This window comes from Plasmodium relictum (genome assembly GCF_900005765.1).
Source record: "Plasmodium relictum strain SGS1 genome assembly, chromosome: 10".
Taxonomy (NCBI): Eukaryota; Apicomplexa; class Aconoidasida; order Haemosporida; family Plasmodiidae; genus Plasmodium; species Plasmodium relictum.
This window is the reverse complement of record NC_041688.1, coordinates 583215-598531: the sequence shown is the minus strand read 5'-3', so window position 1 is coordinate 598531 and position 15317 is coordinate 583215. Positions and strand designations below refer to the sequence as shown.

Sequence of the window (15317 nt, the reverse complement as noted above, 5' to 3'; positions counted from 1 at the left end):
TAAGTAAATGCTATGTGGTTTAATATTAGTATTTTCCTTTAATTTATACATATGTTTTGAAATACTTTTGAAGCAAATTAGTATAACAATTATTATTATAGGTTATATTTTTTTTTCTTTCATTATTAATGAATTTTAAAATATTTTTAAAAAGTAAAATTTTCTTTAGAAGTTACATATGCTATTATACAGTACAAATAACTTTAACTATATACTAAAATAACTTAAATATATTAAGAAAATAAACAAATAGTTATAATGTGAAAGTATCATACACCAGATTAAATAATAATACCTTAAAACATCATCTTTTTTTTAAATAATTTATTGAATATAATTACCCAAAATGATACCATATTGTTAATTGGAATTTCAGAATTTTTTTTTTTTTATTAAATGTTTTTAGTTAACATATATATATTCATCTATAAGATATATCTTGTAAATAATATTTTTAATAAGTATAGATTTATTTTGAAAACTTTATAAGGTATATAGCTTAAGTAACACTATCAGATAATTTCAAAAAAAAAGAAAAATATCTGCTTAAATTTTTTTTTTTTAAAAAATACTAGAATATATAAATATATACTTTTTATGTATTTTCTAATTTTTTTTTTTTTTTTTGCTGACATGCCATCAATTTTTTTTTTTTGTATTAATATAGATCAAGTCATATAAAATATTCATTTTTTTTTTTTTTTTTGGAATACACTTGTATTTTTGCACACATCAATAAAAATAAATGTGTGGAAATAAAAACTAAATCTTAAAATGTATCCAAAAAAAAATGATTAAACTTATTTAGTTATTATGAATTATTTTATTTTTTACGACATAATTTTTTAAATATAATTAATATATATAAAAGAAAAAGAAAAAAAGAAAGAAAAAAAATACAACGTCTATTTCATATATAAATGTAATATATTTATACCAAATTATGCAAAAAAAAAAAAATATATATATATATATATGAAGTATATTCTTCATAATTTTCATATATTTGGTAAATCGAGACAATAACTTTATGCTTTAATTTAAAAAAAAACGAAGTATATATTATTAGTTTTATATTTTTTTTGTTTGATTTATTTTTATAATGTTTACAAGTGACAAATTTATACTGGTTATTTTATAATTGATATCTAAAAAAACAAACATATAAACATACACGATCTTTATTCCTTAAATACAAATATTTTTATCTCCATACATTAGTAAAAATAAAAAAAAAGTTTTTAAATATAGTTTTCATTAATAATAGTATAAATAAATTAAATAGATGCTTGTGCATTAACATCTTTTCCTTTTTTCTTTTTAAGAAAGATGAATAAAAATATAGAATTAAAAACAAGTGATACAAATTCAAGTCTTTTGAATTATTTGAATAATAAAAAAACAAGTATTCAAGAAGAGTTAAGTACAAATAAAGTATCAGATAAATTAGCAGAATTAGACAAGCTAAATGAAAATATATTAAATAATTGTGATGAAAATTTATCTCAAAACATGAGTTCTGATTCAAAAAATAATTTAAATAATAATAATGAAAAAGAATCTTTAAAAAACAAAAAAAATGAAACTCTTTTGAATAAAAAAAAAGAGGAAAATTATGCTTCTACAAATAACAGGTAAAGACTAAATAGGCAAAATTTTAAATACAAAATATTACTGAAAATTGTCTAAGAAAAAATTAATGAACTTAAATTTAAACCTTTTTTAGAAAGGAAGATAATGATATAGAATTAGACAAAGAAAAATTAGTAACCAAAAAAGAAAAATAAAAATTACATATTTTTTAAAAAAAAAAAAGAAAATTTATCTTATTTTTTTCTTTCAAGGATAATCAATATAATGACACTAAAGATGATAAACTTGAAAATAAAGAATTAGAAAATGAGATATCATCAGATAAGCATCTAAGTATGTTTATAAATTATATGAAATTATAATTAGTAATAGGAATCATGTTAACACATTATTACTTTTCAATGCATCTTCATTTTAAATGAAAATAATATTTTTGCATTTATTTAAAATGTACATTTAATATAATAGATTGCTTAATTATAAGATAATTATTAATATTTTATATATATATATATATTATTATTATTACAAATATGTTATTAGCATTATTTTTTATCTTTTAATAATTCACAGAAAAAAATAATTTTTCAGATTCGGGATATATAGAAAGTTTGAAATGTGAAATTGAAAAAAAGATAGAAAATGAAACTATTCAAAAATATAAGTAAGATACATATAATTGTAGAAATATAAAAATTATATAATTTTTTCTGAAATATACTTAAAACATTTTTCTTTAGAAGTAAGCTAAATCCGATTGCACCGGAATTCAAACCACAAAATGCCTTGTATATCTATCAGAAAATTCAACAGTAAATGAAAAAAAAAAAGCCAATTTGAATAAAATAAAAAAAATACAAAAATGTAAATATATAATTTTTTTTCTTTGTTAGGCATACAAAAAGAAACATAATTTTGTTAATAAAATCCTTTGCATATAAAGGAATTAAATTAGAAAACATTTCTGGGGAATATTGCAAAAAGTATAATGCACTACTAAATTTAAGCCATGCAGGATTTACTAATATTTATGATTTACTAAAGAGTTTGGATTACTGCTTAATATATGAAGAAATAAAAGATGAGAGAGAAAAGGAAGAAAAAAAAATTGAAAAAATCGTTAATGAGAAAGGTTTAGAAAAGAATAAAGCAAGTGATTTAGAAAAAAGTATAGAAAAAGATACGGAAAAAAATTCAGAAAATGATACCAAAAAAAATATAGAAAAAAAAAATACAGAGGAAATTTTAGGAAATGATACAGAAACAAATATAAAACATCATAAAGAAGAAAATTTAGAAAATAATAAAGAAAAAAGTATAGAAAAAGATATAGAAAAAAATACTGAGGAACTTTTAGGAAATGATACAGAAAAAAATGCAGAAAATGATACCAAAAAAAATATAGAAAAAAATACAGAGGAAATTTTAGGAAATGATACAGAAACAAATATAAAACATCATAAAGAAGAAAATTTAAAAAATAATAAAGAAAAAAATATAGAAAAAGTTACGGAAAAAAATGTGGAAAATGATAAAAAAAGTGATATAGAACAAAATAGAGAAAATGAGTTAAAAAGCTATGATAATAATGAAAAAAATGGAGTATCTGAACAAAATTTATTAATTAAATATAAAACACCTAAAATGGATACAGATAAACAGTTTTTTGTAAAAATAATATTGGGCACTCTTGCGGAATGTACTAATTACAATTCAAAATTAAGTGATGAAGAAACTCCGATAAATAATAGTGTATCATTGACTAAGTTACCACAAGAAGTGAAAAAAATATTTGGATCGTTCTTTAATTTAAAGGCATTGCAAATTCGTTGTGGAATAGACAAATTGCAGATATTTTTAGAAGAAATACAGGAAATTCAAATTTTATCATTTGCTAATGATATTAAACTTAGGATAACACCTCAAACATTTGATTCAAAAATACCTGAATTAAAATTTATAAAATCATTGAGTAGTAATGAGTTAAAATCCAAATCTTCTATCAAATTCAATAGTAAGAAGCATAGTATTTCTATGCAATTTCTTGATAAAAATATGAATTTTAATTCTTATAATGGAAGTAATATTTTAGGTATGCATAAAAATAAAATAAATTCTCTTGATAACATACAGTTAATAAAATCAATGAATTCTAATGATCTGAAAAATATAAATTACTCTTTTAATAAAAATAATGAATCATCTTATAAATTAACTCAAACAAATTTGAAAAATATTATATTTGGTGAAAAATTCAATACAATACCAAATGATTCTGATTCCATTTCATCAAATAAATTAAATGATAATCATAATTTTAAATCAAAAATTTATTCTAATAGTTTAATAAATATCCATAAAAAAAATAAATTCTCTAATTATAAAGAATATTCTAATACAAATTTCATCCCTAAAATATTAACAAAAATGCAATTGCATATTCTATTGTTCCAATTAATAGTTATTTTATCAGAAAGACAAAAAATTGAATGGAAGGAAATAAATAAAATAAAGGATCAAATATTATATTCAAGTAATTATCATTAAATAAAATTTTATATTTTAAAAAAAATAATTTATATATAATTTTATGTAGTATATAAAATATGAAAAAAAAAAAAGAAATTTAATAATATTAAAAAAGAATAAGTTTTATTAGTGTATATTTTTAATAATATAACTTTATTAATATATATTTTCTTTTTTTTTATATATTTTTAGTGAAATATCCATTTAATATATATATATATATATTTTTATGTTGTTGTTCTTAAAAATTTGTGTATATAATAAAAAATGATTTGCATTTTACAAATATTTTTCTGATTTTATTTCGCACATTTATGGCATTTTTTCTTTATATATAAACGTAAATATGTAAATACCTAAATTCATATACTAATTATTTATATTTATTGTATGTTTAATTCCTGTAAAAATTATTTGAAATAGATTCTCTATAATTTTTATATTTTTTTTAATATGTAGATAGTAGAATAGTTGAAAATAAATATAATGAAAAAAATGATTCTCAAGAAAACATCCCCACAGAGGAGAATATTAACAAGCATAAAGCTGACAAAGATAATACAATAGAAACAGATATAAATAGTAATGAAAATGACAAAAAAAAAGTTAACATTTTAGATTTTATAAATACATCAGGAACTAATGATTCGTCTGAATATCAAAATGAAAGTTTTAAAACATATGATACATCAAACTTATTTAAATCAGAAAATTTATCAAGTGATAAATATACAAAAAATTCAGACTTTTTTAGTTCCCATGAAAGAGAAAATACTAATGAACAATTTATAGGTGTGTTTGTTTCATCTATTAAAAGTGAATGGAATAAAACATATTCAGAGCAGTTTCCTTTGAGTTTTTATTTAAATTACTATAAAACAAAAAAATTAAGAAAATTATTAGAAGAAATACCTAATTTAATCACAACTGGATATGGTAGAACAATGCAAGTTTTTACCTTAGATTCTGCTCAAGAATATTATGATAATTTATTTTCTGATATGAAAGAAAATTTTAAAACTTTCACAAAATCTAAATTTACATCACTAAGTAATTCTGAGTATTTTAAAGACACAACTTACAAGGTATGTTTTTTTTTTTTTTTTTGATCTATATGAGCTCTTTTATTTTTTTTAAATGCTTTTATCCAACATAAAAATGTTTTTATTAATATAAAATTAAAAATTTTTTTTTTGTATATTCATTCTTATACATAACTTATTCTATGGTTAGATATATATTTATTTTAATTTCATCTTTTTATATTAAGGATGTCGCTAAAGCTTACAATAGTGGAGAGACAGTAAATTTGCTTAATATTTTAGGAAGAGATGATTTCAATATTCCTAGAATGAACATTAATAAATATTATGATAAGTTCATGCATAAATCAAGTAGAGGTAGAAATTATTACAATATCGGCAATTATAGAGATGCAAATATAAACTATAAACAAGATGATTTCGAAAAACAAAATTCCTTTTTATTTAGAAATAAAAATTTAGAAATATTAAGATATCATTTGCACAAGCTTTTATATAATTTAGTTATACATGTTTGCAAAAAGCAGAATTCCCTATTTTTAAAATATAAAGCTAATGGTGTAATTCTCAGTGAGTATGAAATGAATAAACAATTATGTGGTCCTGTTTATTACTCCAGCGATTTAACATATGAAGATTTTGTAACAGTTAAAAAAACATTTTTTGAAAAAGAGCAAATAAATAAAAGTGTCTATATTCTATCACAACATGGAATATATGGAATAAAATTTATTCATTTAACAAATGAATGGTTTAAATTATATAAATGTGAATTACGCCCTTTGATGAAAATATGTAATTATGAAAAAATTGGACAGATGATTTGCAACATGCCAAATGTATTTGTTGTAGGGGAAGGTTTTGATACTAAATATATTCCTAATACTCAATTGAATAGCGAAGTAAGATTATTAAAAATATATATATATATATTAATGAAAATTCATTACATATAAAATATCATAAATTCACAATATGATATATATTTTTTTTTCTTAAGCGTAAAACTTTTAATGATTTGGTAGCGGGGAATTTAACAAAAACATCTTCTGATAGTATATGAAAAATTTATTCTTTTTTAATTTTTATTGATATCACATATTTATATCTCTACATCTGTACATTTTCTATTTTCTTTTTTTCTTATTTTTTTTCCAGACTATTCGTATAACAATAAAACAAACTTTCAAAGAATAACTCAAGTTGCAGCAAACATGCCAAAACATAATAATATGGCTTATGAAAGTATTATGAGGTTGTTATTTCCTAATGTTTCTTCTCGAAGTGCAAATATGAATACATACTTCAATTCTTATTCATCCTTAAGGGATCATAAAGAATACAAAAAGAATATATCAATGTTTCCAGATATTTATAATTCATATTCACTTAAGAATGATATTAGTATTAATCATTTATTCAAAAATCTTTAAATATTTCTGTTTATTTTTTTTACGTATTCAGCATATATATCCATACATTTATATATGCATATGAATATTCTTTTAAAATAAGTTAATTTTTTGCATAATTTTTTAATAATATTTTTTTTTTTATGTAACATATTTTATCAAGAACGAAAGTAACAAAATATCTTAATGGAGAAATATGTCTTAAATATAAAAATTGATAAGAGTCATCGAATAATAGAAAGACTCATGTATTTTAGGAATGCCTAAATAGATAAGAAAAATAATAATTTTTATTTTATATTGACTCATATTTTAACTGTTAAAAAAATTTAAATTAATATATAGATGCCCTTGAAGGTTTATAAAAAGAAATATTAAAAACTAATTTTAACTTTATAACATTTTTTCATACTACTATTGAAAAATTATATAGTTTTTATTAATATATTATTAAAAAAAAACATAAAGAAATAGCTGGTAATTCATGGAAATTTTGTTAAATTTGAAAGTTTTACAACATAAATTATAAGAATTTAAAAAAAAAAAATTATAGCTTCTTTTAGTTTTTTGTAATGTAAATATATATATATATATATATATATATATATGATTGTAAAATTATAAATATATATTTACTCATTAGACATGTGTAGAGATTTTTTTGTAAAATCTTAATAAAATTGATTCTCTACTTCTTTATTTATTATCTTTAATTTATTGCAATAGTTAAAATATATCTTTTTTCTTAAAGATTTATATATATAATATTAGAATATAGAAATTCAGGTGTACAATAATAAGTATGTTGGAAATAATTTGACATTAATAAAAAAAAAATAAAAAATAGTAATATCACTAATAATAATTGTTATAGTTACAACAATAAAAAGTAAAAAAAATGACTAAATAAATAATTCATAAAAATTCATGTTTATATATTTATATATTTCAATCAATGAAGGGGAAAAAAAAAATTAATGAAAATTTAAACATGCTATTTATCTAAAGATATCATATATTTAATATTAATATATTTGGATTAATTTATGTTTTCAATTGTTTATATATATATATATATATATATATATATATATATATATATATATATATATATATATATATTAATTTATTTATTTTATTTTTTTGCGTGGGGGATTTATACAACCATTCTATTTTATTTTTTATTTTTTTTTTCTAAAACTATTAAACTTTTCCATTCTCCAGGTATTTATTTTGGCAAAATAAATATGTACTTATTCCCTACTATGATCAACTATTAAATATCATTTACAAAATCTAATATTAACAATATTATATACTTTTTCTTTTTTTTTCTTTTTAAAGAATTATGAATTTAAAAAAAAAAATTGTGATTTGAAACTGCGGTAACATTTTTTAAAGTAATATTTCTTTTATAATGATATAAATATATATATATACTTTTCTTTTTATAAATTAAAAAATTTACAAAAAAAAAATAAAATAATGAAAAAAAAAAAAAAAACTCAGTGTAAAACACAATATTAAGCTTGAGAATCAAGCATTTGTTGTTCTTTTGATGAATAATTTTTAGATAATTTAGATTTGTTATGAAAACCTGATCCTCTTCCACTTGCTCTACTTCCACTTAATTTACTTCCTATTCTGCTTTCATCTCCAGAAATTCCTGCATTACTTGTTTGGTTTGATGAGCTACCTATTCTACTTGTTCCCTTATTAACACTATAGTGTTGTGAACTACTATTTACACTTTCTTTGTCATCATAATCTTGTGATCCTTGATAGCTTTTACTATCATTAGAACTAAAAGAACTTTCTTCATCTTCTTCATTGTCAACTGAAGATAAAAATGGTTTCGATGCTTGGGTACTTTGTCTATTTTTTGCGTAATTAGATCGTGGGTTTTTCCTTCTTCGTTCATCTTCTGCAATCATATAATCAGAAGCATTTAATAAAACATCAAATGCACCAATAGATCTTCCTATAATTACACATAAAATTGCTATATACCCCTTATATGTCGGTGTATTAAAAGTCATACCAATAAGAAATACAAGTACAATTGATAAAATTTCCAAAAGTCTCCATGGGCCTTGTCCTGTTCTTCTAACTAATCTATTTGATATAACATTTTTTATAAAAGGCATTGTTCCAACTGTTATTAAACATCCCCACATTTGCCATGTATGAAGTGAAGTGATATCATAAGGCATATATTGAAACACGGTCCATTCACCTGATAATATAATTAATATAGGTAATATAAGTACGCCTAAAAGATGTTGATTATTATGTAAAGTATTCCCTCTTCCATCTACCAAATGCATAATTTTTTGCATAAAACCAGCTCTAAAAATAGCTGAAGACAAAGCATATAATAAAGCCCATAAAATAACTCCATTCCCTGTAGTTTTAGAATCAAAGCAACCAATTACAAATGCTGCTAATAAAAAAAAAATGGATTGCCACCTTAATGGCATGTATTCCTCCCCACATCCAACAAAACGAGTAAGATGATGAAAGACAACAGTAAAGCTAACAAGTACTGGGTATGATGCTATGCAAGGAGTTTTGTATAATAAATAATTTGATAATACAAGCATCAAACAATAAAAAATTGAGGGAATAAATAAAACTTTAAGCATATTTTCATTGATTTCCACTTTTGGAAAATAAGCAAGTTTAGGAAATTCTCTACCTAATTCTCCACATACATAGGCAACTAGTAAACCTTGAGCCAATTGCCACCATGTAACAAAAATAGGGAAAGGTATAACATCTAAAAATAGACGATACATAACAAAAACGTTGCATAACGTTAAAGCTACAAATAATATTTCTGCTGTAATTAACTCAGGGTCTTTAAAATATCGTTCAACATCGCTCCATTCTGGTAAACTTAACTTTGCCATTTTATTATTTATTTAATTTATTATTATATATATATTAAATATATATATATATATATATTTATATATATTTTTTTTTTATTATTATATTTCGATTAAAATATTTAGTTAAAGTCTATAAAAAAAAAAAAAAAAATTCAATGAATATTTTATTGAATATATTTTTCTAAATATTAATTCATTTATTTATTTTATTATTTCTTTTTTTTGTTTTTGTATTTTCTTTTTCTTTTTTTCTTAAAGATATATCATTCATACGACAAATAAAAAATGAATTATGCTTTTTTATTTCCAAACAAAAACTATGATAAATTTTAATTAAAATTTAGCTATTAAATCATTTTTTTAATTCGTTATTGTGTGTAAATATATATATATATATTAATACATATAAATTATTTAATAAAAACTATATATATATATATATATATGTTAATATTTCAAAAAAAATAATATAATAAATAAAATATAAAATAATATAAAAAAATATATATATATATTACATACATGTATATATACTAACATATGTACATATATATGTATATCTTTTTTTTATTTTTTATTATTTATTATTTTTTTTTTTTTTTGCACTAAAAATTTAATTAAATATATTATTATATAAATAAATAAGCATATATTTTATATATTAATTTTTATTCATATACCTAAGAGCATAGAATTATATAATTTTAAATTACTATTATTTATTTCCTGATTTGCATATTTTTTGTACATAATAGTAATTTTTTTTTGGTAGGTTAAATTTTAAGAAATGTGAGTATTTGTGTGTTTTTTTTTTTTTATGTTCATAATTTTTCAATCTACAATTTCAAATAAATGTATGTTTTTTTTTTTTTTAAATTTGTGTGTAATTTTCGTGTTGCACGTTTTTTAGCTGCTTTAATTAGGATATTTTGGGGGGCGCAATGAAATAGAAAATAATTTTTTTTTTTTTATAGAACATAAAAAGAAACAAATAGATAATAGCTAAATTATGTTAGCACATACACACATATAATAAACAAGTGAAATATTGAATTTTTGTATTAAAAAAAATAATGATATTTAATAAAATAATAAGTAGAAAACTTGAATAAAAAATGTGAAATAATTAGAATAAAAAATAGTATAAAATATCAAATGTTTCTATTAAATCTTTGACTTATCCTCAATCACATTGAAAAATTAAAAAAAAACACGACATTAATGTGGGTGAAAAAAAAATTCATAGATTAATTAATAAAAATAGTATAAATATTGCTTAAATATTATAAAAAATAAAGAAAAAAAAAAGCATATAAAAATGTACATATATATATATATATATATATATATATATATATATATATAAATATATATGCATAATTTTTATATTTATAGTTTGATAAATTTGATAAAAAAAAAGAATAACAATAGATATTAAAATATAAAAATCAAAGAAAATTTCAACTCACTTTAGTTCCATATAAGTTATGTATGCATGAATATAATAAAAAAAAAAAAAATTAAAATGTAAAATTTTGCACGCAAAATAATATTTTTATTTCCAGTATTAAGGCATATTTACCAATGTTAATTAATTATAAAAATATTTGTATATATATTAGAAAATTCCTTTTAATTTACGTTGTGCATATTGGTGCCAATGATTGTTATTAATTCCAATAAAAATAAGCACGTTAATCAAAAATTAAAAAATTATTAAAAATATTCAATATTTTTTTTTGTCTTTGTTTTCATGTATAGACAATGATATAATGAACAAGTTTAAACTAATATATAAAGATGTCTAAAAAATATATTCGAATATATTTTTCTTTTTATTGTAGTTTATGTTAAATATGTAATTTAAAGAAAAAATTGCTGGTAGGGAAGAAATAAGTACAATTATTTGATTAATGCTCATTTTTTAAAATTATAAACTGTTTCTATATTTAATGAAGAATGAAACAATTACATATATATATATAAAGAAAAATATAAAGAAGGAAAGAAAGAAAGAAAGAAAGAAAGAAAGAAAGAAAGAAACTATTTTATATATTAGACAGATACGCAATTTAAAGGCTTCCTAATACTTTGTAAAAATACATGTTTTACTAAAACATATAAAATTAAAAAAAAAAATGGCATATATATATATGTAGAGAGATAGGGAGAGAAAAATGTGTATATATTTTTTCTTCCCTATGTGAAATTTTTATATAAATTCCATAAAATAACAACAGGGGAACAAAACATTATAAAATAATGGTTTGCTTTTAAAAATATCATATATTTGTTTCAATTGTTATTCTAATACTTTTCCAATATAAATATAACTAAATTTACCATATAGGGATCTTATACTTTAAAATAAACAATTAATAGGTTTTTCCTAATTTTTGAAGTAAGGATAAAAAATTAAAAAAAATAGGAAGGATTTTAAAATTCATAAATAAGAAATGATTTCAAATATATTCATATATGAGTATAGAGCTATTAAAAAAAAAAAAAAAAAAATGTTTTTGTTTGTATTATTTTTTAAATACTTTTCAATAAAGTAAAAATTGAATAAAATAACTTTTTAATATTTACAATTCTATTACAGTAAAAGAAACATAAATAAATTCATTATTGTTTATAACTTCACAGTGGTAAAGTAATTTTGTTTAAAAAAAAAAAAAATAGATATATATATACATATATATGAACTATTTCAAAGTTAATTTTATATCGTTTTTTTTAATTAATATAAAAGTAAAAACATTTTATATCTTATAAAATTAAATATTTTCAAGAAGTATTCACTTTTTTTTCTGTTTCTTCGAATAAAAAACTAAATGTTTTACACTAAATATATATAATTTATGTAGATGGTTTTTTTATTTTATCATATTCTACAGGAGTGTGACATTTCATAGAAAATGCATGTATGTTTTGTAATTCTTCTTTTATAATATCATTCACAATTCGATGTCTATCTAATAATTTTTTATTTGCAAAATTGCTGGAAACAATTACTGCATCAAACGATGTACCGCAACCACATGACTTATCAATCAGTTCTAGAAATGTTGGTTTTAATACGCGGCTTATCTTTTCTTCAATAATCTTTTGTATATTCATTTTCATATTACTCAAAATCATTAGATTATTTGAAAAAAAATAATAATATTTAATTAATGCATAGATACTCCTAGAATATATAAAAAAAAGTATATTTTAGAATAAATATAAAAAAGTATTTTTTTTTTTATTAAAATTTTCAAATAAAGATGATTCTACCTTTAAATATTTAATATTACTAAGTTATATTCTTATTGCATATATTATGTTACTCTAAATTTTAGTTTTGTGGAATATTTAAATATTAAATAAGTATTTATAAAAAACAATATATTTTAAGAATAAAAAAAATTGTCATAATATATTTTATTTCTCTATGTATATAAAGGATTGTAATTTTTTCTTAACATGAAAAAAAAAAAATTTTTTAAATTACAATTTAATTTTAATTATTTAATGTTATAAAAAGTTGACGTTATAATCGAAATTTCAATTTTTGTAAATTTTTCTTTTATCATAATATTTATTTCGTTGTATTTTTAAAGAAACCATATTTTTAATGAGGTTTTTACTTTATTCATAGTAATAAAAATTTTTTTATATTTACTAGTTCAAAACTACGATCTCTATTATATTAAAACCATTTAAAATTTTATATAAATATATGTATTGTATTTATTTACATGTATAGAAAAAAATACTTCTTATTTTATTCTAATTATTTATTAAATTCTTAAATATTTCAAAAAAGTAAAAATCACAATATTATCCAGAAAAAAAAATTAAAATTTCATACCAAAAAAAAAAAAAAAAGAGTGATAGTTATGAATAAAAAACAAACTTTAAAATAATATTTATAGAAGATATTTCAACTGCTCGTTTTAGTATTTTAATTTTTTTTTTTTTTTTTTTTGTTATTATAAGTAAGAAAAAAACAAGTAAAACAAAATGTGACAGTTTTTTTTACAAATACATTACATAAATATATTTAAAAAAAAAATATTAATTTATCTTCAATGGGAGATAAAAAAAAAAAAATTTTCATTTTAACTATATTATTTATAATTATTTTGTGAAAAATATGAAAATATATGCATACATGAAAGACAATTGTATTTTTACATAATAATAAAAAAAATATTAAAAACTTTTTTAAAAAAAAAATACACACTTTTTTTTTATTCTATTTTAGATACTAGAAAAAAAAAAAACACAAAAAAACAAATTATGCAGTTTTACAAATAATTTATATATTTTAAAAAATAGAAAAATATTGGTTCTAAAATTATTTTTATTTATTATATTTAGTTTGAATGTTTGTATGAATCTCAATCATATTTATTATATAATTTATATATTAATATGCTATCTATCTATTATATATCTATCTATATATCTATATCCATATATATATAGATATAAATATAATGGTGCTTATTAAAACGTCTTTTTTTATTATTGGTATTTCCTTTGAACATTTTTTCTGTACCTTTTTTTTTGTTCGTCATCGCTTGACCCTTTAAGTTTTGAAAGTGAAAAGGGATATGATTTCAATTTATTGTTAATTTTTTTTCCTAACTCATTCCATTGCTCTTTTGAACTAGCATATCTAAATCTATGCATAAAAATTTTTAAATAATTAATAGCTTGAAAGGCTAATGATTCTCTACATAAAGGTTTTGAATTATCATCAGGTAAATAATTCATTTCATTAACAGAAGATGTACTTAATAATTTGGATACTTCTTTTTGTGATTTTAATCTAAAGGAACAGATAGATCTTATATCTTTTACTTTTCTCAAGTTTAAAAAAAAAGGAATAATGTCTAACAATTCTGTATCATTTAAATCTCCTTGCCACTTTTTGATAGGAAAAAAATTTTCTGGGTATTTTATGCCAGACATATTTGAATCATCAATTAATATAATTTTAGAAATTTCTTTCTTTATATTTACTAAATTTTTTATATAATAATTTTGATTCATTTCATAACAATCCTCTCTATAAAATTTTTTATCTACATAATGATCAATATCAATTATATTTAATACAGTATCAGCATATGATTTAATTGAAGTTGTAAATATTATTATTTCATATAACGGATAAAGACTTGAAAAAAATAAATCTATATATGGTCGTTTACATACATATAATGACAAATATTTTCCATTTATTAATACATCTACTTCTTTTTGATAATTATATATTTTTTTTTTTGTGCAATAAATTAATGTTTCATCTAAATCTAATACTAATGTCATAGAAGGGCAAATACGCCTTTTTCTGTATGTTCGAAAATTAAATTTTTTTTTTAAAATAAATGGTTTTAATACACATTTTACGACATCTTTTATTTTAATCCATATATATTTATAGAATTTTAATTTGTTTAATAATTGATAAATACATCTTTCTATACTTTTTTTTTTCATGCTTATTTCTATTTCATTAATTTATACATCTTATTTTTATATATGAGCTTTATATATATATATATATATATATATATATATATATATATATATATATATAATTATTATGTACACTCTTATTTTTTTTATTACTTTCAATCAAAATGTATATATTCATAAATAATTAATTTATATATATTTTTTTTTAAACAAATTATCTCAAAATATGAATTCGGACAATTTATTATTTTATATAATTCATTCTTTAATTATTAAAAAATTAAATTATTTGATTAAAAAAAAGTTTATATATGAATATAAAAATATACAACAAAAGTATAAGTTTAAATTAATAAATAAATACTTTTAAA

The 15317-nt window shown here is 18.9% G+C and overlaps 4 protein-coding genes across 4 annotated transcripts; 1 reads left to right on the top strand and 3 right to left on the bottom strand.

Annotated features, from left to right (window-relative positions):
• Positions 1-1329: 1329 nt before the first annotated feature.
• Positions 1330-6598, top strand: PRELSG_1016300 (conserved Plasmodium protein, unknown function; the record flags this gene model as incomplete). The annotated part of the gene is made up of 10 exons (XM_028677087.1): positions 1330-1634; positions 1727-1766; positions 1845-1926; positions 2167-2257; positions 2334-2405; positions 2487-4126; positions 4582-5207; positions 5393-6067; positions 6166-6220; positions 6324-6598. 10 exons carry the CDS (start codon positions 1330-1332, stop codon positions 6596-6598), a joined length of 3861 nt encoding a protein of 1286 aa, XP_028533512.1.
• A 1502-nt stretch (positions 6599-8100) lies between these two features.
• Positions 8101-9489, bottom strand: GAP40 (glideosome-associated protein 40, putative; the record flags this gene model as incomplete). Its single annotated transcript, XM_028677086.1, has 1 exon — positions 8101-9489. The coding sequence occupies one exon, from the start codon at positions 9487-9489 to the stop codon at positions 8101-8103; it is 1389 nt and encodes a 462-aa protein (XP_028533511.1).
• A 2841-nt stretch (positions 9490-12330) lies between these two features.
• On the bottom strand, positions 12331-12597 carry PRELSG_1016100 (BolA-like protein, putative; the record flags this gene model as incomplete). The annotated part of the gene is made up of 1 exon (XM_028677085.1): positions 12331-12597. One exon carries the CDS (start codon positions 12595-12597, stop codon positions 12331-12333), a length of 267 nt encoding a protein of 88 aa, XP_028533510.1.
• Positions 12598-13986: 1389 nt separating this feature from the next.
• NIF2 (NLI interacting factor-like phosphatase, putative) lies at positions 13987-14967 on the bottom strand (the record flags this gene model as incomplete). The annotated part of the gene is made up of 1 exon (XM_028677084.1): positions 13987-14967. The coding sequence occupies one exon, from the start codon at positions 14965-14967 to the stop codon at positions 13987-13989; it is 981 nt and encodes a 326-aa protein (XP_028533509.1).
• Between the last annotated feature and the right edge of the window lie 350 nt (positions 14968-15317).